General features: G+C 43.3%; 1 protein-coding gene across 1 annotated transcript in view; it reads left to right on the top strand.

Moving 5' to 3' along the window:
* Positions 1 to 24,976, top strand: part of LOC124545621 (glucose dehydrogenase [FAD, quinone]-like) — a 127,962-nt gene extending 102,986 nt beyond the window's left edge. The window contains exons 5-6 of the mRNA XM_047124603.1: positions 3,761 to 4,095; positions 24,638 to 24,976. Coding sequence (XP_046980559.1) covers positions 3,761 to 4,095; positions 24,638 to 24,976 — 674 coding nt within the window. The remainder of the gene's footprint in view (positions 1 to 3,760; positions 4,096 to 24,637) is intronic.
* The last annotated feature ends 2,741 nt before the right edge of the window (positions 24,977 to 27,717 follow it).

The following is a 27,717-nucleotide window of genomic DNA, read 5'->3' as shown; positions in this document are numbered from 1 at the left end:
ACTCACAACACCACCTCACAGCTTCAATTCTGTCAGTATCTCGTCTCCTACCTTCCAAACTTCACAGAAGCTCTTCTGCTAAACTTGCAGAACTAGCATTCCTGGAAACATCCTCCAGGCTGTGGCTAAGCCATGTCTCCGCAATATCCCTTCTTCCAGGAGTGCTAGTTCTGCAAGGTACGCAGAAGAGCTTCTATGAAGTTTGGAAGGTAGGAGACGAAGTACTGGCAGAACTGAAGCTGTGAGGGGGGATCGTGAGTCGTGCTTGCGTACCTCAGATGGTAGAGCACTTGCCCGCGAAAGGCAAAGGTCTCGAGTTCGAGTCTCGGCCCGGCACACATTTTTAAACTGCCAGGAAATTTCACATTAGCGCACACTACGCTGCAGAGCGAAAATTTCATTCTGCAATATAAATCTTCGTTTGTTTTAATCGGAACTGCGGACCGATACTAGGATCCAAATGAATAATACTGTTTCTTGTGATGGTAAGCTGGAATTACATAAACAAATTTTATATTTTTCTTTCACTGTTTTAGATCGCGACTGTGCAACAGCTCGTAAAAGTATCAGAGTTCTTGAGTCAGCTTTTTAGGTTTCAGACTGAGTTTGGTCACAGTTCTGTGAGACAGTTTAATATTTCGATAGAGCTGTACACCAAGGTCGCCCCGACGTTGAAGTTTTATGTTTGTAACTGTGCATGCGGCATTACACGTACCCACTCCGCTGACACCAAGTTCAGCAATGAGTGATACTTAGTAGTTCTGAGACACTGCTGTTTAATTAATTTGAGAGAAATATTTTTTGAAGAGTCACTGTTCTGTCGCCGAAAGTGACGTAGATTTATGTAAAAATTCCACGTAGGAAAGACATTTTCCCGTCGGAAGATACTATATTGGAAGCACTGTTAGAAGAAGTCAGTCATGAAAGTGACGTAAGTGACTTTTGTGATGAAAGTGATTCTGAAGGTGATATTGCTGGGGCAGTTATGGACAATAATGAAACTGATCATTCCATTGAATCGTAAGACTGAGATGGAGAAACCACAGTTCTCGTTAAGTACAGTCATTGTCGGAACACAGTTGTTCCTAACAGAAGAGGACTGTCAGTTGCCGATAACATTGTTGTCTGCATTCCAAAAGTGTGGAAAAATGCGAGAAAGGATTTTTGAATAACTGAGAAAACCTCAAAATATTTAATCTGAGGATTTCAATAAATGAATAGCATTTTCAGCTAATTAAACTACAAATAAAGTCTTTAAACCCGGACTATTTTCAAGTTTCATAATTGAAAAAGTTTCCTTAACAATTTTTACTTACAAGGGGAGGACACGACGTTTGGAACGCGGATTTACTGCAAACTTTGTACACTTGCAGTACCTCATTAGGAAAACAAAATGTATAAGCAGTAGAGCGTACTTCTCAAGCGTTATTGAGAAAATCGCAAGATAATTTCGGTCGTCAAACATATACCAGTGAGGGCCAATTTTGCCATGAAGCGGACCGAGTCCAATTCGTCAGTTTTTTTTCCAATACAGTCATATCCTTTACTATTTATATTACAGTTGATATAATAGGAAAATACATGTAATCGGATGAACTTTTATTAAATTTACAATGTCATTTGGCAGTCTACAAATTTTATTTGGCCGGCCGGTGTGGCCGAGCGGTTCTAGGCGCTTCAGTCTGGAACCGCGCGACCGCTACGATCGCAGGTTCGAATCCTGCCTCGGGCATGGATGTGTGTGATGTCCTCAGGTTAGTTAGGTTTAAATAGTCCTAAGTTCTGGGGGACTGATGACCTCAGATGTTAAGTCCCATAGTGCTCAGAGCCATTTCAACCAAATTTTAACTATCACAAATAATATAATATTCATAACTATCGACTAGTAAACGACCAAACGCATAAAGTGATACTGAAAATGTATGCTTATCCGTGATTTGAGAAATCCATTATACCTGGAAGGAGCCCGAACACAATATACGAACGCATCTTTCAACCGACGTTTCGCAACTGCACTATGGATTGAATATTCATGACATTCCTCTTCCGCAGTTCTCGGCTAACCGGGTGTCACTGCCATGTTTCTAGCCATGGTGTAAGGTTTTATACTTCACGAACAATTTGCACGTGCATTAGTTCTTCCTGCTACATAAGCAAGGTCTCACCGCCATGCGAGTTAACCGTCGAATGGTCCCCATTCTATCCCGGTTCGAGCCTGACCCTCCCCTCGTTCTTTAAAAGCTGTCTCTGCCGATCAAAACTTGCAGGTAACAAGTAGTTTCGGGCTCCTTCCAGGTAAAAGGAATTTCTCAAATCACGGACAAGCATACATTTTCAGTATCACTTTATGCGTTTAGTCGTTTACTAGTCGACAGTTATGAATATTATATTATTTATGATAACAAAAATTTGTACACTGCCAAATAACATGGCAAATTTAATAAAAGTTCATCCGATTACTCGTATTTTTCCCATTATATCAATTGTAATATAAATAGTAAAGGATATGACTGTGTTGAAAAAAAAAAGAAAAACTGACGAACAGGACTCGATCTAGCAGAGCATGAACACTAACCACTCGGTTGGCGCCGCTTCATGGTAAAAATGGCCACACACAGGTATCTTTGACTTTATCCATACTGGATGAGAGGTCGTGGTTGTGAATGTCAATGTTAAAAAATATATCAGCTCAAGCACTTGTTTATAGCGTAAAACACTAAGATTGACGCGTTTCGGAAGTCAAGCTTACATCATCAGAATAATAAAAAGTAAAAGAACCTGTTAAAACTCGCTCAAATGGAACATGCACCAGGCACAATAAAATTGATAATAAACATCGTGGCTACTTCCCTTGTTGCAGCCGTGTCTTCCAAGGTCCATCTCCACATAGTCGTCAAAATATAAAAAAACTCTAAAATGGTGTCGCCTATGGTGTTCAACATCTAACCAGATGGCTCTCTCCTCTATCGTCGTAAACCGCCCGTGCGTCTTCGTTGACACGACACACCACGTAGCCAAACCCGACACTGAAACGCGAGTGAGCCCACGCGCAAGTAAACAAGGAAGTCAGAGCGATGCCTATACAAATAGATAACATATACATGTTCCAAGGACCTCATGAAATAATGGTATCCTGCCAATTGCTAAAAATGTAGTTACTAAAAGAAACCAGTGAAATGTTTGAAAAAGTTATTTGTATCACGAGTTAGCTGTTCATTCAGTGTGTTCTGATTATCCACGCTATGTATCGTAATTTCCAGCTGGTATATGTTTGACGGCCGAAATTAACTTGCGATTTTCTCAATAACGCTTGAGAAGTACGCGCTACTGCTTACACATTTTGTTCTCCTCATGGAGTACAAAGAGTGTACGAAGTTTGCGGTAAATCCGAGTTCCAAGCGTCGTGGCCTCCCCTTGTTAGTCTCGGATTTCGATACATTAATATTAATGTCGATTGAAAAAGAACGTGACACAGGAGAAATAAAATGCCTTTGCTGTATAAGAGTCGTTTCATTACAAAATATACTATATTCAGGCAATGTTTCCAGCAATTAATTGAGTGTCATTGTGATCCCCGTGTACAGTACAATTTCAGAGAGTTTAAACTGGTAGGCCAGTCGACACACTGTCGAGCACAAGCGGTGACGGCTGCGTGCCTGGGAATCGTTCTCCATCCAACTGCAGAGAAAGCGCTTATGTAGTACGTGAAAGGCAATTTGCTTTGAGGAGTAAAAAAGAAGTGTCCTTTTTGATTACGCAGGTGGCGCAGAGGCGTTGGCGTTTGTGCGGACGCCGCTGGCGGAGGGCCCGGGCCCCGACGTGGAGCTGGTGATGGGCGCAGGAGCGCCCTCCGGCGACTCGCTGGGCTTCCTGCGGCGCCTCGTGGGCTGGCGGCGCGGCGCGTGGCGGAGTGTGTGGGGCGCCGCGGCCGGCCGGGGCGCCGACGCCTGGTCCCTGGCCGCCGTGTTGGTGCGGCCGCGCTCCCGCGGCTCCGTGCGCCTGCGCAGCCGCAACCCGCTGCACGCGCCCGTTCTGCGGGCCAACTACTACGACGACGAGCGGGACCTGCAGGCGCTCGTCCACGGCATCAAGTTTGTACGTAAGCCGCTCTTCGCGCTAGGCCGATTTACCGCCGGTCCCCAGACTCCTCCTGCTGCACTGTGAGATCAAAGAGGAGCGCCGCGGCCCGGGGCAGCGCAGGTTCGGGCACAGGAAGCATTTGTCGCTAGAATGTCGGACCTTTCGCGTTACAGAGGGCGACAATTGACCCTCTGCTTTTAGCGAGAGGCATCGATCACGAAGTAAATCGCAAATGGCAGCTGGCTAGCAAAACATCTAAAAGATTTCTGAGAGTGGTTTTCTCTGGGCGAATGGGTGTTACAATGCGCTGTGTGCCGTGGTAGAGCCGATATGGAGGAAACTCGGAATTGGAAAATTATTTCACGGCTTCAAGAATGAGATTTTCTCTTTGTACCGGAGTGTGCGCTGATATGAAACTTCCTGGCAGATTAAAACTGTGTGCCGGACCGACACTCCAACTCAGGACCTTTGCCTTTCGCGGGCAAGTGCTCTACCAACTGAGCTACCCGAGCACGACTCACGCCCCGTCCTCACAGCTTTACTCCTGCCAGTACCTCGTCTCCTACCTTCCAAACTTCACAGAAGCTCTCCTGCGAACCATGCAGAACTAGCACTCCTGCAAGAAATGATATTGCGGAGACATGGCTTAACGAAAGCCTGGGGGATGTTTCCAGAATGAGATTTTCACTCTGCAGCGGAGTGTGCGCTGATATGAAACTTCCTTTCTTCCAGGAGTGCTGATTCTGCAAGGTTATCAGGAGAGCTTCTGTGAAGTTTGGAAGGTAGGAGACGACGTACTGGAGGAATTAAAGCTATGAGGACGGGGCGTGAGTTGTGCTTGGGTAGCTCAGTTGGTAGAGCACTTTCCCGCGAAATGCAAAGGTCTCGAGTTCGAGTGTCTGTCCGGCACACAGTTTTAATCTGCCAGGAAGTTTTATTTCACGGCTGTTAAGTAAAACTACCACTAATAATGCTACATAATAGGTAATGGCACCGCAAGAAAATGGGCGATTAAGCACGACGAATGATCCACTCTATACGCGGAGTACTACTGTAGCTAATGATAATCAAAGATGTACGTTTTACCTTATGCAACCTTGTCCCTATCCCTGTACACGTAATACACGTAAAGGGACTCAATAAAGTCTCTGGTAAAGTTTGAAATTTGTTCGTTAGGTTGTTGTCTAGGGGATGGACACACACATGTCTCACAAGGGGAGGCCACGATGTTTGGAACGTGGATTTACTGCAAACTTCGTACACTCGAAGTACTCCATGAGGACTACAAAATGTGTAAGAAGCAGCGCGTACTTCTCAAGCGTTATTGAGAAAATCGCAAGATAATTTAGGTCATCAAATACATACCTGTGCGTGGCCATTTTTGCCCTGAAGCGGCGGCAGCCGAGTGGTAGCCGGCACGGTAGGTTCAAGTGGCTCTAAGCACTATAGGACGTAAATTCTGAGGTCATCAGTCCCCTAGAACTTGAACTACTTAAACCTAACTAACCTAAGGACATCACACACATCCATGCTCGAGGCAGGATTCGAACCTGCGACGGTAGCTCAGCGTGTTCGGTCAGAGGGTTAGCTGCCTTCAGTAATAATACAACTGAGTTATTCATTCAACAACGAACGGGTGTCTTATGACGTCCACCCCAAGCAAGTGCAACGAACGAAAGCCAATAAAAATGAAATAAGAAAAAGCGGTTAGCGTTCAAGCCCCGTAATCGCTGTATCGAGTCCCGTTCGTCACTTATTTTATTTCTAACACAGTCATTTTATTTACTATTTATATTAAAATTGATATAATGGGAAAAATACGTGTAATCAGATGAACTTTTATTAAATTTACAATGTTATTTGGCGGTGTACAAATTTTTATTATCACAAATAATATAATATTCATAACAATGACTAGTAAACGACCAAACGCATATTGTGGTACTGAAAATGTATGCTTGTCCGTGTCTTCAAATTTGTTCGTATTTAATCGACAAAGAAAGAGAAATTGCTTGTCTTTAAGACGCTATTAAAATACAGTCGATACTACATGACCAATTATCAGCGCCGATATTTAAGTAAATGCTGCGTTATGCGTGGTTTGCTTCCAAATTATCGTCTGCAAAAGAGGTTTTTGAAAAAGTTAACGAGGTTTGTTTTTCCACGGAAAACCTCAAAAGACCTTACGTATGTGGAAGCATAGCATTTATTCAATGCAGCTGGTGCCGTTTAACTTTATGTTTTCCATGTTTTTACGAAAAATAACATCCTGAAACTTGTGCTCGTAATGTCGAAAACGACGATTAATTGTACATCTTTCGAAAGACGTCCGTGCCGTTCAAAACTTGCAGGTAAGAAGTAGAGTCGGGCTCCTTCCAGGTATAAGGGATTTCTCAAATCACGGACAAGCATACATAAGCATAAGCTGCTGCTTACAAATTTTGTTGTCCTCATGGAGTACTACGAGTGTACGAAGTTTGCAGTAAATCCGCGTTCCAAACGTCGTGGCCTCCCCTTGACAGTGCCTGATTGCGATCTTGCGATCTTCCTGATAGTTTTACATCTTAGACATGGAGGGTGCCACCGCCAAGTATTTATCGCATGAGTGAAGCATTTTTCTACTTAGACGGTTATTTCTTTAATTTTTCTTTCTTTTCACAACCGGTATCGGCTTATGAAGTCACTTTTAGTCATTATCTTCAAATTTTTCCACACTAAACTAGTTTTATACAGTGCAACTGTACATGATGTTTTGACATTTTCTGAAAAATATTTTGTGTACATTTCGCGTCTTGTGACCAACACTTTCCAATTGACTTGAAAGACCAAATTGATCTTCTTATTTCAGTATTTCTTCTTACTGGTCCTGCTTTTCTAATCATTTATGTCTAAATTATCTCCTCTCACACATGTTACAAAATTTTCATGGAGAAGACCATCTCGTCTCTCATAAGACAATATACAGGGGTTTAAGGGGATCGGTGTTAGCGATAAAAAATTCAGTCGTCAGTTGCAAATATATTATTATTTCGCTTTACCGGTTTCGACAAATTAATCTGTCTTCTTCAGAAGCCTACGAAATGAGGGGCATTTCAAATCTTTAGACCTTTACTCTCCCATCCTTGTTTATCATGGAAATTTTATATATAGTTGACAAGGGTTATAAAATAAGCCTTTTAGAAGAATATGAAATATATAAACATTTCCGCCTACATTCAAAAGAATTGTTGAATGATCAACTTGCATTAAAAAGAGGCTCTATTTTGACTGCGTAGCATCTATTATAAAATGTGAAAATCAACCTACTCTTTTTATAGATCAGTACATACAGTATACATGTATTACATGTAACTTTTTAAAAACCTTGCTGCTAGAATAACAGTTTGGCATGTACATATATGTGATTCAGTTACTGCAAACATTTTGTCTGTGTTTAAAAAAATGAAATAAAATGTGTTCATTTTTGGACATACGGTATCATGCTTCTGGGAAGAAGAAATTGAGATCTGCTAAACCAATATTAAATAAGTTTGTGTAATACACATCTTATACTTCACGTAAGTGTATAGCAAAGGTCTTAAGATTTATAATATCCCTAATTTTGCAGGCAGGTCTTAAGATTTATAATATCCCTAATTTTGCAGGCTTCTGAAAATGACAAATTAACTTGCCGAAACCGGTAAAGTGAAATAAAACATATTTGCAACTGATAACTGAATTTTATTTTGAAACATAGACTAGAGTTTCTGAAAATTACAGCCACAAATAAAAGGATAACAAATTTTCGAAACAGTCTGACATATTTAAATCACGTCGAAGTCGTTTGCTCAAGCACTCACTTTTCTTTCGCAGGCAATGCTCTTGTCATCGAGCTATCCAGGGCCTTCTTTCGGCCGCACACCGAGCTTCAGCAAAAAGGCGCTGACTGACAGAACACAGAGGCACTCAGTAGAGATGTGCATCGCGTTTTATTGACTGCACCGGCCTAACAGCACTAATCTAACGGCACGGGAAACATAAGGATAAAATATTACAATTTTCTAAGACATATTAAGTTTAAAGCTTATCGCTGGTAGCGAATAATAGCTCAATAATAGCAAAATGAATGTTCGCAGAATAGACAAGGAAACACCATCTCTCAGTTGTAAGTTTGTATACCACACGAGAACTCCAATCCGACTTCAGAGAAGTACACTGTTTTACGGATCTGCTTCGTTATCAACATTGAAGTTAAACTTATTTCTGTGAGAAAGTCTGAATTAATTTTGCGCTATATTATTATGTAAGGAAATTGTGGTGCAAGGTACACATTTATGAGGATATGCAGGTATAGCATGACATTCGACGCTGAACGAAATACTTTAATCTCCGTGATGTTATTCTCAAACCGTCAATATACAGCGATCAGCCAGAACATTATGACCACCTGCCTAATAGCCGGTATGTCCACCTGTGGGACGGTTAACAGCGGCGACGTATCGTGGCATGGAATCAATGATGCCTCGATAGGTCGCTGGAGGGAGTTCGCACAAAATCTGCATACATAAGTCACCTAATTCCCGAAAATTACGGGGAGGGGGCGATGAACTCTGACGCCACATTCAATAATGTTGTGGGTTGGCAGGAGAGCCAACACCGGTATGAAAGGAAGCCGAAAGGCACGCGTTTTAGCTCACGCAGGCTGGCGTGAGGTCTGCAACAGGACAAGGAAATTAGACTGTAGAAAAAAACTGACGTAGCTGGTGGAAAACTTAACTTTAATCCATAAATGGTGAACGTCACTCTTGACGGTACATGTTTTACAGTATCAATAGTGACTGGTAATGGCACCTTGCTAGGTCGTAGCAAATGACGTAACTGAGGGCTATGCTAACTATCGTCTCGGCAAATGAAAGCGTATTTGTCAGTGAACCATCGCTAGCAAAGTCGGTTGTACCACTGGGCGAGTGCTAGGAAGTCTCTCTAGACCTGCCGTGTGGCGGCGCTCGGTCTGCAGTCACTGATAGTGGCGACACGCGGGTCCGACGTATACTAACGGACCGCGGCCGATTTAAAGGCTACCACCTAGCAAGTGTGGTGTCTGGCGGTGACACCACAAATAACATCTCAGACATGTTCGATCGGTTTCAGATCTTGGGGGGCGGGGGGCGGGGGGGGTGAGCACATCAATTGGAACTTGCCATTGTGTTCCTCGTACCATTCCATCACACTCTTGATCTTTTGACATGGTGCATTATCTTGTTGAAAAATGACACTGCCGCCGGGAAACATGATCGTCATAAAGGGGTGTACGTGGTCTGCAACTAATGTACGATGTCCTTGGCCGTCATCATGCCTTGCACGAGGTCCACTGGACCTATGGATTGCCACGTGAATGTTCCACAGAGCACCATGGAGCCGCCGCCAGCTTGACTGAACCCCGCAGTACAGGTGACAAAGAGCTGTTCCCCTGCAAGGCACTGATTCGTGCTCTCCCATCGGCGTGATGAAGAACGTATCGGGACACATTAGTCCATGCAACGCCCTGTCACTGTGCCAGCGTCCATTGCCGGTGGCCACGTGCACATTCCAGTCGTAGTTGCCGATGTCGTGGTGTTAATGACGGCATAAACATGGGTCGTCGGCTGCGGAGGCCCATCGTTAGGAGCGTTCCGTACACTGTGTGTTCAGACACGCTTGTACTCTTCCCACCATTATAACCTTTCCTGTTTTACCTATCTACCCCGCCTACAACATTATATATCTGTAATGAGAAGTGGCCAACCAACCCCACGACGTCTGGGCGCGGTTTCGTCTTGGCTTCCCCACGCGTTGAAGACACTCACCACAGCATTTTTTGGACATCCAACAAGTCGTGCACTTTCCTAAATGCTCGTGACGAGCCTGCGGGCCATCACAGTCAGTCCTCGGCCAAACTCCACATTTTACTCACGCTCGCTGATACTACATAACAGTCATTCCTCACCAGGTGACTCTGATACCACAAGGACGGGTTTATATCGACAGTAGGTCGGTGGTCATAATGTTCTGGCAGATCGTTGTAGATTATGTCTGATTCATATTCGAAGAGCTTGAATATTTGAACACATATCTACATTTGCGTGTTTCGTAACTATTCCGTAATTACTCGTTCCCATTTCTGGTACCTCGTATGGTGTTGAATATTTATTCTGTGACGAAAATATTTCACATATACAGGCTGTTTTGCAATTCTTATTATACGTTTCTATCAATTTGAGAGAGATGGGGAACCCGTGGCGTATAAGCGTTCTGAACATTGCTCACAAAATCTATAGTAGAATATTAAATGAAAGGCTACGAAATAGTCGGATATAATTTAAATGAATGAACAAACAGGTTTCCGAAATTAAAGGTCACATATAAACGATGTTTTTGCAGTGAAACGGGCGACACAAAACAGACGAGAATTTAATCTGGATACTCAAACAGCATTTGTGGATCATGAAAGAACGTTTGCCACAACTCAGCTGCAATCGCAAAAACTCTACATAAGGACACCACTATTAGAATTGGCACGGGTAAAGAGATAACGCTAGGGTGTAGCTTATCAACAACATTCAATATCTCTGTAGACGATTTGGTCAGAGAATGGGAAAAATAAATGATAGGAGGAATAAATGTATTCATACGCTATTATACGCGGATGATCAAGTTATCATACAATATGTTGTTGTTATTGTTGTTGTTGTGGTCTTCAGTCCTGAGACTGGTTTGATGCAGCTCTCCATGCTACTCTATCCTGTGCAAGCTTCTTCATCTCCCAGTACTTACTGCAACCTACATCCTTCTGAATCTGCTTAGTGTATTCATCTCTTGGTCTCCCTCTACGATTTTTACCCTCCACGATGTCCTCCAGTGCTAAATTTGTGATCCCTTGATGCCTCAGAACATGTCCTACCAACTAGTCCCTTCTTCTTGTCAAGTTGTGCCATAAACTCCTCTTCCCCCAATTCTATTCAATACCTCCTCATTAGTTATGTGATCTACCCATATAATCTTCATCATTCTTCTGTAGCACCACATTTCGAAACCTTCTATTCTCTTCTTGTCCAAACTATTTATCGTCCATGTTTCACTTCCATACATGGCTACACTCCATACAAATACTTTCAGAAACGACTTCCTGACACTTAAATCAATACTCGAAGTTAACAAATTTCTCTTCTTCAGAAACACTTTCCTTGCCATTGTCAGTCTACATTTAATATCCTCTCTACTTCGACCATCATCAGTTATTTTGCTCCCCAAATAGCAAAACTCCTTTACTACTTTAAGTGTCTCATTTCCTAATCTAATTCCCTCAGTATCACCCGACTTAATTAGACTACGTTCAATTATCCTCATTTTTCTTTTGTTCGTGTTCATCTTATATCCTCCTTTCAAGACACTTTCCATTCCGTTCAACTCTCTTCCATGTCCTTTGCTTTCTCTGACAGAATTACAATGCCATCGGCGAACCTCAAACTTTTTATTTCTTCTCCATGGATTTTAATACCTACTCCGAATTTTTCTTCTGTTTCCTTTACTGCTTGCTCAATATACAGGTTGAATAACATCGGGAAAAAAAATGGTTCAAATGGCTCTGAGCACTATGGGACTCAACTGCTGAGGTCATTAGTCCCCTAGAACTTAGAACTAGTTAAACCTAACTAACCTAAGGACATCACACACATCCATGCCCGAGGCAGGATTCGAACCTGCGACCGTAGCGATCTTGCGGTTCCAGACTGCAGCGCCTTTAACCGCACGGCCACTTCGGCCGGCGAACATCGGGGAGAGGCTACAACCCTTACTCCCTTCCCTACCACTGCTTCCCTTTCATGTCCCTCGACTCTCATAACTGCCATCTGGTTTCTGTACAAATTGTAAATAGCCTTTCGCTCCCTGTATTTTACCCCTGTCACCTTTAGAATTTGAAAGAGGGTATTCCAGTCAACATTGTCAAAAGCTTTCTTTAAGTCTACAAATGCTAGAAACGTAGGTTTGCCTCTCCTTAATCTTCCTTCTAAGATAAGTCGTAAGGTCAGTATTGCCTCACGCGTTCCAATATTTCTACGGAATCCAAAGTGATCTTCCCCAAGGTCGTCTTCTACCAGTTTTTCCATTCGTCTGTAAAGAATTCGCGTTAGTATTTTGCAGCTGTGGCTTATTAAACTGATTGTTAGGTAATTTTCACATCTGTCAACACCTGCTCTCTTTGGGATTGGTATTATTATATTCTTCTTGAAGTCTGAGCGTATTTCGCCTGTCTCATACATCTTGCTCACCAGATTGTAGAGTTTTGTCAGGACTGGCTCTCCCAAGGCCGCCAGTAGTTCTGATGGAATGTTGTCTACTCCCGGGGCCTTGTTTCGACTCAGGTCTTTCAGTGCTCTGTCAAACTCTTCACGCAGTATTATATCTCCCATTTCGTCTTCATCTACATTCTCTTCCATTTCCAGAATATTATCATGAAGTACGTCGCCCTCGTATAGACCCTCCATATACTCCTTCCACCTTTCTGCCTTCCCTTCTTTGCTTAGAACTGGGTTTCCAACTGAGCTCTTGATATTCATACAAGTGGTTCTCTTTTCTCCAAATGTCTCTTTAATTTTCCTGTAGGCAGTATCTATCTTACCCCTAGTGAGATAAGCCTCTACATCCTTACATTTGTCCTCTAGCCATCCCTGCTTAGCCATTTTGCACTTCCTGTCGATCTCATTTTTGAGACGTTTGTATTCCTTTTTGCCTGCTTCACTTACTGCATTTTTATATTTTCTCGTTTCATCAATTAAATTCAATATTTCTTCTGTTACCCAAGGATTTCTACTAGCCCTCGTCTTTTTACCTACTTGATCCTCTGCTGCCTTCACTACTTCATCCCTCAGAGCTACCCATTCTTCTTCTATTGTGTTTCTTTCCCCCATTTGTGACAATTGTTTCCTTATGCTCTCCCTGAAACTCTGTAATACAATATAGTGAAGATAAATTATAAATGGCACTACATAAACTAAATGAGATAGGTGCAAGCTACAATCTGATAATATCTACCAATAAAACTAAAATTATGGCCTTTCTAGGTATTCACCTAATATTAATAAAAATAATCCTCAATAATAAAACGGTAGAAAAGGGAGCCCACTTCAAATATTTATGATGCGACATATGATATGATTAAAATACAGATATAGAGAAGAAAACTAATACTTACCAGTGTACATGTGGCGCAATAAGGAGATCGCTTAAGAATAAAACAAGAAAAAGCACACAGCTAACATTTTATGAAGTCATCTCAGTTCCAACGTTGTTATATGGGACAGAAAGTTTGACGCCGAAAGATTTAGATTTATGGCAACTAGAACCATCAGAAATGAAATTTCTAAGATCTATGAAAGACTGTATTACGGAAGAAAAAATTAGAAAACAGGTAATAAGGGAACGTTACGGAGGAAACCAATAGCGAGAAAGGCACTCTTATACAAAAGAAATACGGAGAGAGCATGTACTTCGTACACCGCCACAAAACCTTCTTAAACTAGCAATGGATTATAGATGATGGAGCAAGGCTAGTGTGTGAAGAGCGAGGATGAGATGGTGAGGCCAGAGCAGGCCCTAGATCGAAACCTAGATTGGAAGAAGAAGAAGATAACGTATATCCGGAAACGGAAGGTTGTGATATAAAATAATTTTGAAGATCGAATCACATTCAAATCTCCGTTTCACGGTGCGCACACAAACTGAGAAGAGGGTGCAGTTTCCAGTACCTATTGTAATTACAAAATTACATACCATCTTCGTTGGACTTCAACGGCTGCGAGAAACTGGCACGTTCACAACAGGGATGGTTAACTGTGGTGCTCCATGAATGCGCCATATTGTAGACTCTGAAGAGGACGTCTTTCGTCACATAGAAGAGTTCCTGATAACGAGCATCGGAATACTGCCCACGCTAGAGGCTCCTCTAGAGCACACAGGTCGTAACTCATTGTCTCCGCTGTTTGCGTACCGTGGAGCGACTGGTTTGAAGTCTGAAAGTAAGCCGAGTTTCAAACATACTTTACGTTGAATCGGCAAATTCACGGCCATGGGTGTCTTATAAAAATTTGTTCTAGTAAGCCCCTCTACAAACATTAGAATCCTGTAATAGGAACTTAAACGTACCCTGTATATAACCAACTACTATGTACATGTTAACTTCTGTAATATCACACCGCGGTACACAGGTAAGCAGACTTAAGACATGCGAGTCTGCATAGCCGGGAATACATCAGACGGTGACTGTTATGGTCACATTCAATTAATACGTTTGCACCCCGTTGACAATTACGATTATCGCAAAAATTTATTCCGTTTTCAGGCGCGTCATAAATGAACACTCGTAACTAAACAGGTCTGCCAAAACAAACAAGTAATTAACCGACGGTGTTACAGATGAAATAATTACCTGTATTATACCTACGCGGAAAATAGAAATTATACTATAATTCAGATATTTCTAACCACAAGTTAATAATTTTTTTCCATTGCAGCTACTTGAAGGAGAATATCGGTCGTGGCTAGGAGTAGGGTATCCAATTACGTTTTGTTCTAACATTGAGAAGACTGAACGTAAAACACCATAACATGTCTCCGATGTAGGTGACTAATAAAATCCCAATTATGATTTTCATTGTAAGCATTGAGTAAGCTGACACTAAAGCCCGCCCGGTTGGCTGAGCGGTCTAGCGCATGGCTTTCCGGGGGGGGGTTCCTGCTCCGGCACGCATCCGCCCGGCGGATTTGTGTCGAGGTCCGGTGAACCGGATGGTTTTTAGGCCGTTTTCCATCTGCGTCGGCGAATGCGGGCTGGTTCCCCTTATTCCGCCTCAGTTACACAATGTCGGCGATTGCTGCGCAAACAAGTTCTCCACGTACGCGTACACCACCATTACTCTGCCACGCAAACATAGCGGTTACATTCGTCTGGTGTGAGACGTTCCCTGGGGGGGGGGGGGGGGGGGCGGGGGGGGGGGGCGAACCGCACAATAACCCTGGCTTCGGTGTCGGGCGGCGGAGGGGTGAAGTGGACATCGGTAGTCATCATGGGGTTGTGGACCATTGCGGCTGCAGCGGGGACGGAGCCTCTCCATCGATCTAGGTTCCCGGTTAACATACATCAGAATACAATACAAGCTGACAGTAAAAATACATTTCATTTGCGTCATGGTATATGTAAATGATTTGCTAAGCAATATTAACTTAAAATGTTGTTGATGAACAGAATTAATCAATAAACTGGCGTTGAAAGGAAACTACATAAGTTGTAGCATTGAGGGCTTTTTTTCTGGTACTAATAGCAGAAAACGTAAAACACTATCATTGAATAACTCTACAACATGAGCATTCTTCTAGTGCAGCAATAATGAATGACCGTCGAACATGAACCTCAGTCGTTCTACAGGTATGTACACGATGAAACATTGCACTGAATGCAAATGTGATTTCGTTAGTTATCAAAGCTAATGGAATACTTTATTTCTTACAGAATGCCATCAGGGGGATAATAGGTGTACTGCTAATGATTCCAACGTCGTCCGCCAACAGATGGAGTAGTAGCATAAGTACCAGAGAGCCACCTGTGTCTACCATTTAATAGGGAATGCTCACAGCGAGAAGGCTCGGTGTGGAGCAAATGTGTGAAGCAAGCGGGCAAACACGCCACTGAGTGAACGCGTACTTCCTACAGGCAACTGAGCAAGTTTGAAAGGGGTCAGACTGCGGCCTTCCGAGTGGCGCCTTGGTCCTTTGGAGAAATGCCACAAACTTTGGCGCGAGTTCTGCAGCGGTCCTGGTATCAGTAGTCACGTGGACATTCTGACCCGTAGACGAAGTTCTGGACGTTCATGCAGCACTTGGTTCAAATGGCTCTGAGCACTTTGGGACGTAACTTCTAAGGTCATCAGCCCCCTAGAACTTAGAACTACTTAAACCGAACTAACCTACGGACATCACACACATCCATGCCGAGGCAGGATTCGAACCTGCGACCGTAGCGGTCGCGCGGTTCCAGAGTGAAGCGCTAGTGATGGTCATTTGTGCGTACGACGAAGACAGGGTGAGCGCTGTCTCGTAGAGTGCATTCGTCCAAACACACTGCCCCCACCCAGGCCTTATTGTCTGGGGCGCAATAAGCTACAAATCTCGCTCACTTTTGGTTCTGGAGGACACGCTATCCACCGCTCGGCACGATCAGAATATTGTTAGAACCGTTCTCTTGCCGCTCTTGCAGCAGGAAGGTGATGTGCTGTTCCAGCAGGATAACGCTCGCCCACAAAGTGCCCGTGGAACCCAACGTGCTCTGAAAGACGTTCAGAAGCTTCCCTGGCCAGCACGATATCTGGACCCGTCGCCAAGCGAGCACGTGTGCGACATGATGGGACGAGAAGTGACTCGTGCAATTCGCCAACCTACAACTGCCACAGAACTACGTGAAGAGGTCGGGCAGGCGTGGCATAACGTACCCCAGGACAGTACTCGCCATCTGTGCGATCGAGCGCGATGCCACGGCCAGCGCCTGCATTTCCGCCTGTGGAGTAAACACCAAATACTGATATGGGTGTTTCAGCATGGGTCGGTGCTTTGCACCTCAGATCCGCTTGTGCTATTGATCTGTAAACGTAATCATTTCATGTTCTCCACGTGCACTGCTGCAACAGTATATCTAGAGTGAATTGGAAACCTCTGAAAAAGTGTACAAATTTTTTTTCCGGCAGTGACTGTACGGTATACTGTGGAACAGAGCGCGATAACGAAGGAAACCTATGAAATTCTATTAGTAGGCAATAACAAACTTGCGAAAATCAGAGCAGAAAAATACGTTCTGGTTCGTACCGAACGTATAGGAGATTGGGAAAATGAAAAAAAAATTGCTAAAATGACACGCTTTTAAAGTGGGAAGACAGCCATACAGTGTAAATCTACTTACAAATTGGCACTTACTTCTGTGATAACGTATGTAGGCTCATGGTTACTCGAAAGATTAGGGAACTAATTTCCTTGGTTGTTCTACAGTTTATTCTGGTGCTTACTAGAAATTCACCTCTGACAGTGCTTCGAAAAATGGAAGTCACACCATTGTTTGGATTATACATTAAACTCTCAGTGTTCCTAAAACTAGATCAATTCGTTTTTCAGTAGACTGGAGGCAGAAAAAGGTACACGATACCTGCTCTGTTAAAACACAATGGAGTTCAAGCAATACTTCTCTTTGATAATAGATTATTGCATCTCAAAACATTCCACAACCAACGGCATGTCATTCATGTAGGGATCGGAGGAAGAAGATAAAAAAGCTTATTTACTTTACTATCCATATGAATGGATATTCATTCCGTAGAATGAGTAGTTTACAACAGAAAGAGAATAATGTTTGAAAAGTCCTTTGCAGAAGAAGCAGTGTATGTTTTACAGTGAATTCCAGATTGCTGAAACAAATACGACAGTTAATCTTCGAATTAAAGGGAGATATGATATTTTGTGAAGAGTTTGACAGAGCACTGAAAGATCTAAGTCGAAACAAGACCCCGGGAGCAGACAACATTCCATTATCACTACTGATAGCCTTGAGAGAGCCATCCCTGACAAAACACAGCCATCTGGTGAGCAAGATGTATGAGACAGGCACTACAAGAAACGTGTAATATAATAATTTCAACCCCAAAGAAAGCAGGTGCTGGCAGATGTGAAAATTACCGAACTATCAGTTTAATAAGACACACCTGCAAAAGACTGACAGGAATTCTTTACAGAGAGTGAGACAGGGTTGTAGCCTATCCCCGATGTTATTCAATCTGTATATTGAGCAAGCAGTAAAGGAAACAGAAGAAAAATTTGGAGTAGGTATTAAAATCCATGCAGAAGAAATAAAAACTTTGCGGTTCGCCGATGACATTGTAATTCTGTCAGAGACAGCAAAGAACTGAAAGACCTAAGTCGAAACAAGGTCCCAGGAGTAGACAACATTCCATTAGAACTACTGACAGCCTTGGGAGAGCCAGGCCTAACAAAACTCTACCATCTAGTGAGCAAGATGTATGAGACAGGCTAAATACCCCCAGACTTCAAGAAGAATATAATAATTGCAATCCCAAAGAAAGCAGGTATTGACAGGTGTGAAAATTACCGAACTATCAGTTTAATAACCCACGGCTGCAAAATACTAACCTCGGGGAGGATGAGTTTCAATTCCGTAGAAATGTTGGAACACGTGAGGTAATACTGACCCTACTACTTATCTTAGAAAATAGATTAAGGAAAGGCAAACTTACGTTTCTGGCATTTGTAGACTTGGAGAAAACTTGACAATGTTGACTGGAATACTCTCTTTAGAATTCTGAAGGTGACAGGGGTAAAATACACGGAGCGAAGGGCTATTTACAATTTGTACTAACACCAGATGACAGTTATAAGAGTCGAAGGACATGAAAGGGAAGCAGTGGTTGGGAAGGGACTGAGACAGGGTTGTAGCCTATCCCCGATGTTATTCAATCTGTATATTGATCAAGCAGTAAAGGAAACAAAATAAAAATTCGGAGTAGGAATTAAAATACATGGAGAAGAAATACAAACCTTGAGGTTCGCCGATGACATTGTAATTCTGTCAGAGACAGCAAAGGACCTGGAAGAGCAGCTGAACGAAATGTGTCTTGAAAGGAGCATATAAGATAAACATCAACAAAAACAAAACGAGGATAATGGAATGTAGTCGAATTAAATCGGGTGATGCTGCGGGAATTAGATTAAAGTAGCAAAGGAGTTTTGCTATTTGGGGACCAAAATAACTGATGATGGTCGAAGTAGAGAGGATATAAAAATCTAGACTGGCAATGGCAAGGAAATCGTTTCTGAAGAAGAGAAATTTGTTAACATCGAGTATAGATTTAAATGTCAGGAAGTCGTTTCTGAAAGTATTTGTATGGAGTGTAACCATGTATGGAAGTGAAACATGGACAATAAATAGTTTAGACAAGAAGAGAATAGAAGCTTTCGAAGTGTGGTGCTACAGAAGAATGCTGAAAATTAGGTGGGTAGACCACATAACTAATGAGGATGTATTGAACAGAATTGGGGAGAAGATAAATTTGTGGCACAACTCGAGTAGAAGAGGGGATCGGTTGGTAGGACATGTTCTGAGGCATCAAGGGATCAACGATTTAGTATTGGAGGGCAGCGTGGAGGGTAAAAATCGTAGAGGGAGACCAAGAGATGAATACACTAAACAGATTCAGTAGGATGTAGGTTGCAGTAGGTAGTGGGAGATGAAGAAGCTTGCACAGGATAGAGTAGCATGGAGAAGTGCATCAAACCTGTCTCTGGACTGAAGACCACAACAACAAGAATCTGCGAACGAGTCTGATGGGCTACTGACGGCAGAGACTACGTAAACTGGTCGCAGGATAGGGCCCCAACGGCGAGACTGTCCAACAGTACCTTTATTTCCGTCAACGATCTTTCCTTTTTAAACCTTTCAGTTAGATGACATTCTTCATTCCACTGTAGAAGCTCGCTTCCCAAAGAGTCGTCAGGCGCATTTTGCCAGGTGCTTTGACAATATCCACTATTTCGGTTTTGAAACAAGTATAGCTTCTTACATCTTTCATCCCCAGTATTAACCGAAAGCGTCGGTTTGTTTAGCGTTACAAACCTAATGACTTTTGTGCCGAGTTTTACTTGCTCATTCGTCTTTTTCCGATCTGTATTAACCTTTTTGCTATATATATTAACGGGGACGGTAAAACACGAACAACAAACCATCTCCAGCAGTGACTGCATGGTAGTAGGAATCAGCACGGGCCATGGCGATGCTGTCGCAGTGGAGGTATTTCCTAATCTTCGTGTTTCACTCTCCCGGTTAATACGTGCCGAGAAATATCGCACTAGACTAATTTGGGACCGCTGTATCGTATCGCCACATAAAATTCCAGTTTAACAATGCTTTTTGTGTAACAGGAAACAAACCGATACTTTTCGTTGACATAGGACGTGGGATGGAAACACATTTGGACTGACTCCATTTAAACATTGCAAAAGCGAAATTGAAAATAGCTGCCGAAACCCCAGAGAAAATGCAACTGACGACTCTTCGGAGGCACACCATGTATGAGAAAAGGTGATCCGTTTTTGACTACACCTTCGAATCCTTTCTTTTCCCCTACAAAATCTTCTGTATCTATGTGCACCCACCTCACTTGCCAATCACCTTCTTTTGACAAACTTTTCGCAAGTACATATGCCTTTTCCCTTTCTGTAGTAAGTATTTTTCTTACTAGTTCAGAATCGATAACAGCACACCAAGATATTTTGGAAATAAATAATTATGAAAATGATATCCAGTAACAGTGTTTCTGAGCTATATGTGTATCGCAGCCTAATTACTGCCTTCTCTCTTTACTAGCGTCTATCGCGACGTACGAGTCCGCTGTTTTCATAATTTGACAAGCAGGATGGCCTTTCTGTCACCTCAGTCGTCAGTTACACTAATCGAGGGAAGAAGTGTGCACCATCCGTTTGAGAATCGTGGAAACTTCGTTTTGTATGTTAACATGCTTAACTGTTTTTGTGTCGCCCACTATGAGCTGGTGTTTGGACAGCAGCTATGTATTTGTCCAAACGAGCGTGGAAAACCGCCGAATATCCACAGTCTCGCTGGCTGGAATTCTACGCAAACGGTTATTAACACCCCACGTAAGATACGATTCCGGTCACGCTCGCCTCCCTATCTCACAAGCTGGTACGCTGCACGTCAACTTACACGGCCAGGTCAGGCTATTTATCGTTCTGCGTTAAAGTATCTACTGTCGCGTATGTGCTAGCTCGACTGGTAAGTCCCATCCGCTACAATATATAAGTCAAACAGAGTTCTCATCTGAAATACGACGTAATTCGAGTTTAGGACTATCAATGATTAAACTCACTTTGTTTGCTCTATAAGTTAAAAGGAATGAATGCCTTAATGCCACTGTTGATCTTGTGCATAAATTGAGCTGGTTCAGTGAACAGCTGAATTCCTGGTCATATCAGATCATCAGGGAAGACATGAAGAGAGTGACTCGTTTTCCGTATCCTGGACAGGCTGAAAGTACGAAGATTATTTGCAGAACACATTTTCAGTGTGGCAACAAACATTTACAAGTCCATTTATTGCTTAGAAAGTGGATGTGTATTTGTAAGCGTAGAAGAACGTTCAGGTGGGTCATTCACTTAAAAAGCGAACAGGAGCATCGTGTCAACTGAGCCAAAGAATCCTGACTTTACTGGTACCATATTTGTCGATATTGCGCGTGATTTGAACGCTACCTACGATTTAGAGTGTACAATCGCCTACGAGTCATTAAACTTGTGATAGTAGGTTACTCAGTCAACTAACCTATAAACACAAAAAGTAGTATTTCGAAAGGTCGAAACTACATTTAAGACATTTTGAAAGGAATGAAAAGACGTCCTCACCCTCATAATAACTGTTGATGAGACGTGGATCCATCACTACGAAGCACAGAGCAAGCAGCAGAGCACGGTGTAGAGACATCCACATTCACCTACAGTAAGAGTCAAGCTTCTGCAGGGACGTTGGTGATGGCGTATTGGAATATGAAATATCCACTACTGGTTGATTACACTCCTAAAGGTCAAACAGCGAAGAATGACAGCTTCTGAGATCTACTGCGAGACCTGAACCCCAATACAAGAACGAACGGGACAGTGTAGCTTTGAAAAGATGTAATTTGGTTCGGGATAATAGCTATCTTCACAAGCCTGGAATAAAAATCCAAAGCATCCAAGATCTCGGTATTGAGCTGGGAGATCACCTACCGTACAGACCTGACCAAGCCCCAAGTGATTTTCACATATTTTATCTAACCAAGGAGCAACGACGCGAAGCAAAATTTTCGTCATAAGACGAAGTTATGGAGGCGATGCGCATTGCACCACGACTGGATGCTGTTTACCAATTTTATATTTTAATCATCATCTTCTTCTTCCTTCCTTCCTTTCTTCCTTTCTAGGCTAAAGCCTGTTTCCTTCTGTACCCCTCAGTCTACCCTGAGGGTGTCGCTCCATTTTCTCCTTGGACACAATATATTTCTTTCACCAGCTGGTAATTTATTTCTTACGATTTTCACAATCTTCCTTTCATCCATCTTGTGTAGGTGTTCGTTCCATTCATGCTTTTCTAATGATTTCACATCTGTCTCGCAGTGTCTTCTTAGTAATCCTTCAGAGAATTTTCATTTCCGAGATTTCCAACAGTCATTTTGTTTTTGATGTATCATAGTTGGTTTCACTATCGTTTTGAATATTCTTGCCTTTGCATCTACACTGAAGAACCAAAGAAATTGCTACATCTGCCTAATATCGTGTAGGGCCCCCGCAAGCAAGCAGAAGTGCCGCAACACGAAATAGCATGGACTCGACTAATGTCTTAAGTAGTGCTGGAGGGAACTGAAACCATGAATCCTGAAGGACTGTCCATAAATCCATAAGAGTACGAGGGGGTGAAGAGCTCTTCTGAACAGCACGTTGCAAGACATCCAAGATATGCTCATTAACGTTCATGTCTGGGGAATTCGGTGACCAGCGCTAGTGTTTTAACGCAGAAGAGTGCTCCTGGAGCCATTCTGTAGCAATTCTGGACATGTGGGGTGTCGCATTGTCCTGCTGGAATTGGCCAAGTCAATCGCAGTGCGCAATAGACATCAATGGGTGTAGGTAACCAGACAGGATGTTTATGTATCTGTCACCTGTCAGAGTTGTATCTAGACGTAACAAGGGTTCCGTATCACTCCAACTGCACATGTCCCACAGCATTACAGAGCCTGCACCAGCTGAACAGTCTCCTGCTGACATGCAGGGTCCACAGATTCATGAGGTTGTCTCCAGACCCGTACACGTCCATGCGCTCTAACCAATTTGAAGCGAGACACGTCCGATCAGGCAGCATGTTTCCAGTCATCAACAGTCCAATGGTGGTGTCGACAGGCCTAGGCGAGGCGCAAAGCTTTGAGTCATGCAGTCATCAAGGGTACAAGAGTGGGCCTTCGGCTCCGAAAGACCATATCGATGAAGCTTCGGTGAATGGTTCGCACGCTAACACGCATTGAAATCTGCAGCAATTTGCGGAAGGGTTGCACTTCTGTTATGTCGAACGATTCGCTTCAGTAATCGTCGGTCCCGTTCCAGTAGGGTCTTTCTCCGGCCGCAGAGATGTCGGAGATTTGATGTTTTACCGGATTCCTGATACTCACAGTCCTTTCACGAAATGGTCCTACGGGAAAATCCCCACTTGGTCGCTACCTCGGAGATGCTGTGTTCTATCGCTCGTGCGCCGGCTGTAACACCACGTTCAAACTCACTTAGATCTCGATAACTTGCGACAGATACTTTTTGTATTCTACAGGCGCTACCGATCGCAGCGGCGTATTCTGTTTGTTTAGATGTCTCTGTATTTGAATTCGCATGCCTATACCAGTTTCTTTGGTGCTTCAGTGTATATGCTTCTTTTTCTAGTACCGTTTAGACACCCTGAACTTTATTTGCTTTTGCTACTTGTTCTCTGACTTGTTCTCGACGTTTCCATTCCTGGACAGTTCAATACCAAGATACTTAAATGTCATTTTTCCGTCTACCTCTAGTTGTACCTAACTGGATCCACAGATTTGGTCCTACGTGTTGGATGTTTGTGTGGATATGACCCTATTTATAATAAAATTATATACGTCAAGAATAAATTTTAAGACAAATTAGAGAAGTCTTGCATTACAGAAGTATAATAACGACGACTGGTACTTACTAATGTACCATCGCCGTTTTTACAATTGTCGGCATAGATCCATGTGTCAAAAATAAAATATAGCCCTAGAATTAGGGTTTGTCACGTTAATATAAAGTAGCTCATGGATCTTGCGGAGCTCACAACCGACTGAGTGTAATCGGCGAACGTAGTTACTCTGAAAACAGGGTAGGTGTCGTTCGTGCCGAGAAACATGTGCTAATTGGCGCACAAAGGCAACGTGTAAATTATTAGTACTAATAACGTCCTTAGGTAGAGTAACAATAAAAAACGGAAGGAAATAAACACTCTCTTTATAATAGTATGGGAGCATTGGTACAAATAATGTAGTTATACATCAAAACAGTCAGGTGGCCACTGGGCGTAAGTTTCTTGGCGTATGCGTTCATTGCCCTTAGGTTACCTTCTGAAGAAGACAAATTTATATTTGTCGAAACGTAGGTAAAGAATTTCTTTATCCATTGCAACTGGTCGGCTGTTTAAAATTTTATTACGTGAAACCGTTGCTGTTGTGCAGTTACGTTTAAAATATTGACCCTGTTTATGTTTCCGGTTACCACGTTTAATATGTGTAGAATTGCGTGCGGATTACCTTCACTGTCTGCTAGCAGAAGTGCATCATCGTCACTATATATCGCAGAGTTCTCTCTCTTCTTGTTTAGGTTTAGTTGAGGTGGTTAGTCGGTGAGCGATGTCGGAGCACTGTTTGCAGCAGCTACGGCGCTGTTACAGGCGGCGTCGCTGGGGGAGTCGGGCCCGCTGCGTCGCTTCCGCAGCCGGCTGCTGCGAGTGCCGGCGCCGGGCTGCGAGCGGGAGACCTTCGGCTCGGACGGCTACTGGGCGTGCGCGGTGCGCCAGCTGGCCTTCAACCTGCACCACCAGGCGGGCACCTGCTCCATGGGCGGCGTCGTCGACAGCCGACTGCGCCTGCTCGGCGTGCGGGGCGCGCGCGTCGTCGACGCCTCCGTCATGCCCGCCGTGCCCTCGGGACACACCGCCGCGCCCGTCTACATGATCGCCGAGAAGGCCGCCGACATGATCAAGCAGGACTGGGGGCAGCCCATCCAGTAGCTCCCTCCAAAAGACCACCCGTCACCAAATTTCGTGATACAAACCAGACGCTCCCATACAGCATTTTGCCAAATATCGGACTGGTGCATGTCGCGCTATTGCGTCTAAAACATTCCTCCTGCAGACTACCATCTGTAAATTGTGAACTACTCTCGAAGAAACTATTCTACTTCCTTGACAGTACGCAAAAGTTTCCTTAGTTGATATTCGAGTGTAGAACAAACTGGATCGATAACAATCAGTTTTAACGACTGTGTTCCAATAACATCTTCTCAGTTTGCAAGCCGCTTCACTCCAATTAAAAAACTCGAGCTTTCGATAGTTGTGTCTGCCATCGACTTTCTTTCTTTCTTGGGGCCTGTGTCCCGCTCCAACGCGGGGTCGGCTTTGTTAGTACGGATTTTTCAGTGTTAATGGCAGACGCCACCCCGAACCCACCCCCGGGACGGAAGTAGTGTACCCCAGCTGTCTGCGTCTAGTGTAAGTCAGGAAACAGTGCGAACGTTTTCAAATGTTTGTGAGGCGTGTAACTGAGGTGCAACTTGGGGACAAGCCCAGTATTCACCTAGTGGGATGTGGAAAACCGCCTAAAAACCACATTCAGGCTGGCCGGCATACCGACCCTCGTCGTTAATCGGCTGGGCGGATTCGATCCGGGGCCGGCGCGCCTACCAGAGTCCAGGAAGCAGCGCATTAGCGCTCTCGGCTACCCTAGCGAGTACTGTGTCTGCCATCGACGTCAGGAGTTAAAATCACTGACTGCCGGGGCCGACATGATTTTCTGCTAAGGAGTCTGTCATGATTAACCAGAATCACATATTTCTCTCTTACAGGGGGCGAAAAGCAGAACTTCTCTCAACGAGCGAGTTAGTGCAGTGTTAGCACTCTGGACTCGCCTTCCGAAAGACGACGGTTCAAAAAAAAGAATGGATGAAAATTGTTTGATTCAAAAATCAGTTGGATCACTTTCAGTGTACTTCGTCCTTACCCTGTTACTGCACTGCAAATAGCTGATTTCTCCGATAGTGTCTTAGTGGGACATTGTTAGGAGTCTCAGTCCTCTAATTGCAGAGATGTCAATCGCAGCACAGCTTCCAACAGCGCCAATTAGCAGCCGCTCGGCGCTTGAGTAGCTGTCACTAGCAACAGAAACTCACAGAACTCCGCCATCCCCCTCGTCCTCCCCTCCCCCTTCCACCCCCCCACCCCACCCCCCCACCCCACACCCCGTTTTTCCTTGATCGTCTATAGTTAACACAGGATCTCTTAAATGACGACCAATTTGGTTTTAGGAAAGGTAAAGGTACCAGAGGAGCTGTTCTGACGTTGCAGTTGGCACTAGAAATAAGACTAAAGAAAAATCAAGACACATTTATAGGATTTGTCGCCCTGGAGAAAGCGTTCGACGTTGTCAAATGGTACAAGATGCTCGAACTTCTGAAAATAATAGCGTTACGTTACGGGGAAAGAGGCGTAATATACAGTTTGCACGAAAGCCAAGAGGGAACAATAAGAGTGAAGATCAAGAACAAAGGGCTCGGACTAAACAGGGTGAAAGACAGGGACGTTGTCTTTCCCCTTTCCCCTCCTTCTGTTCAATCTATAGACTGAAGAAGCAGTGACGGAAGTAAACGAAAGGTCCAAGAGTGGAACTAAAATTCAGGATGAAAGGATATCAATGACAAGATACAGTGACGACGCGGCTATTCTCAGAGAATGTGAAGAAGAATTACAGTATCTGTTTAATGTAATGAGTATAGAATATAAAAGTAAAAGAAAGACGAAAGTAACGAGAAGTAGCAGAAATGAGAGCAGCGAAAAGCTTAACATCAGAATTGTGGATCACGGAGTAGACGAAATTAAGGAATTCCGTTACCTATCCAGCAAAATAACCCATGCTGGACGGAGGAAGGACGACTTAAAAAAGCACACTAGACCTTGCAAAAAGAGTATTCCTGGCCAAAGGAAGTCTATTACTGTCAAACATAGGCCTTAATTGGAGGAATAAATTTCTGAGAATGTACGGTTGGAGCACAGAATTGTATGGTAATAAGATATGGCCTGTTGGAAAAGTGGGACAGAAGAGAATTGGGGAATTTGAGATGTGGTGCTACAGAAAATGTTGAAAATTCACGTGACTGATATGGTAAGAAATGAGGAGGTTCTGCGCAGAGTCTAAGAGGAATGGAGTATATGGAAAACACTGACAAGAAGAAAGGACAGAATGATAGTACATCCGTTAATACATCAGTCAATAACTTCTGTGGTTCTAGAGGGGACTTGAGAGGGTATGAAGACAGAGATTGGAATACATCCAGCAGATAATTGAGGATGTATGTTTCAAAGTGCTACTCTGAGATGAAGAGGTTGGAGCAGAAGCGAAATTCGTGGTGGGATGCTTCAAACCAGAATAAAACCGTTGACAGAGTCGTCATAACAGAGACGAACGGAAACACAGCAAGAAACTTTGCGAAATGGCGTTGGAAGAGCCTGAAGACCTTGCATACTGTACTTCCTCATACGATGGGAATTGTTTCTCTACTTTCAGATAGTGGAGTATCATCTGTCATTAGTGTATCTTCGTAAAAACTGTATGGGAATTACAATACGGCTACAAAGGTGATAAAAGATAGACATAAAATTTAACCCTCCGATTAACTACACATTTGAAGGACAGGAGGTAATATTAGGTTCGTTCACATGGAAATAACTGCAATAGAAGTACGAGTTTGGTGACAGTT

This window comes from Schistocerca americana, chromosome 1, assembly GCF_021461395.2.
Source record: "Schistocerca americana isolate TAMUIC-IGC-003095 chromosome 1, iqSchAmer2.1, whole genome shotgun sequence".
NCBI classification, from domain to species: Eukaryota; Metazoa; Arthropoda; class Insecta; order Orthoptera; family Acrididae; genus Schistocerca; species Schistocerca americana.
Note: the sequence above shows the minus strand (reverse complement) of the source record. Positions and strands in the feature narration are given on the sequence as shown.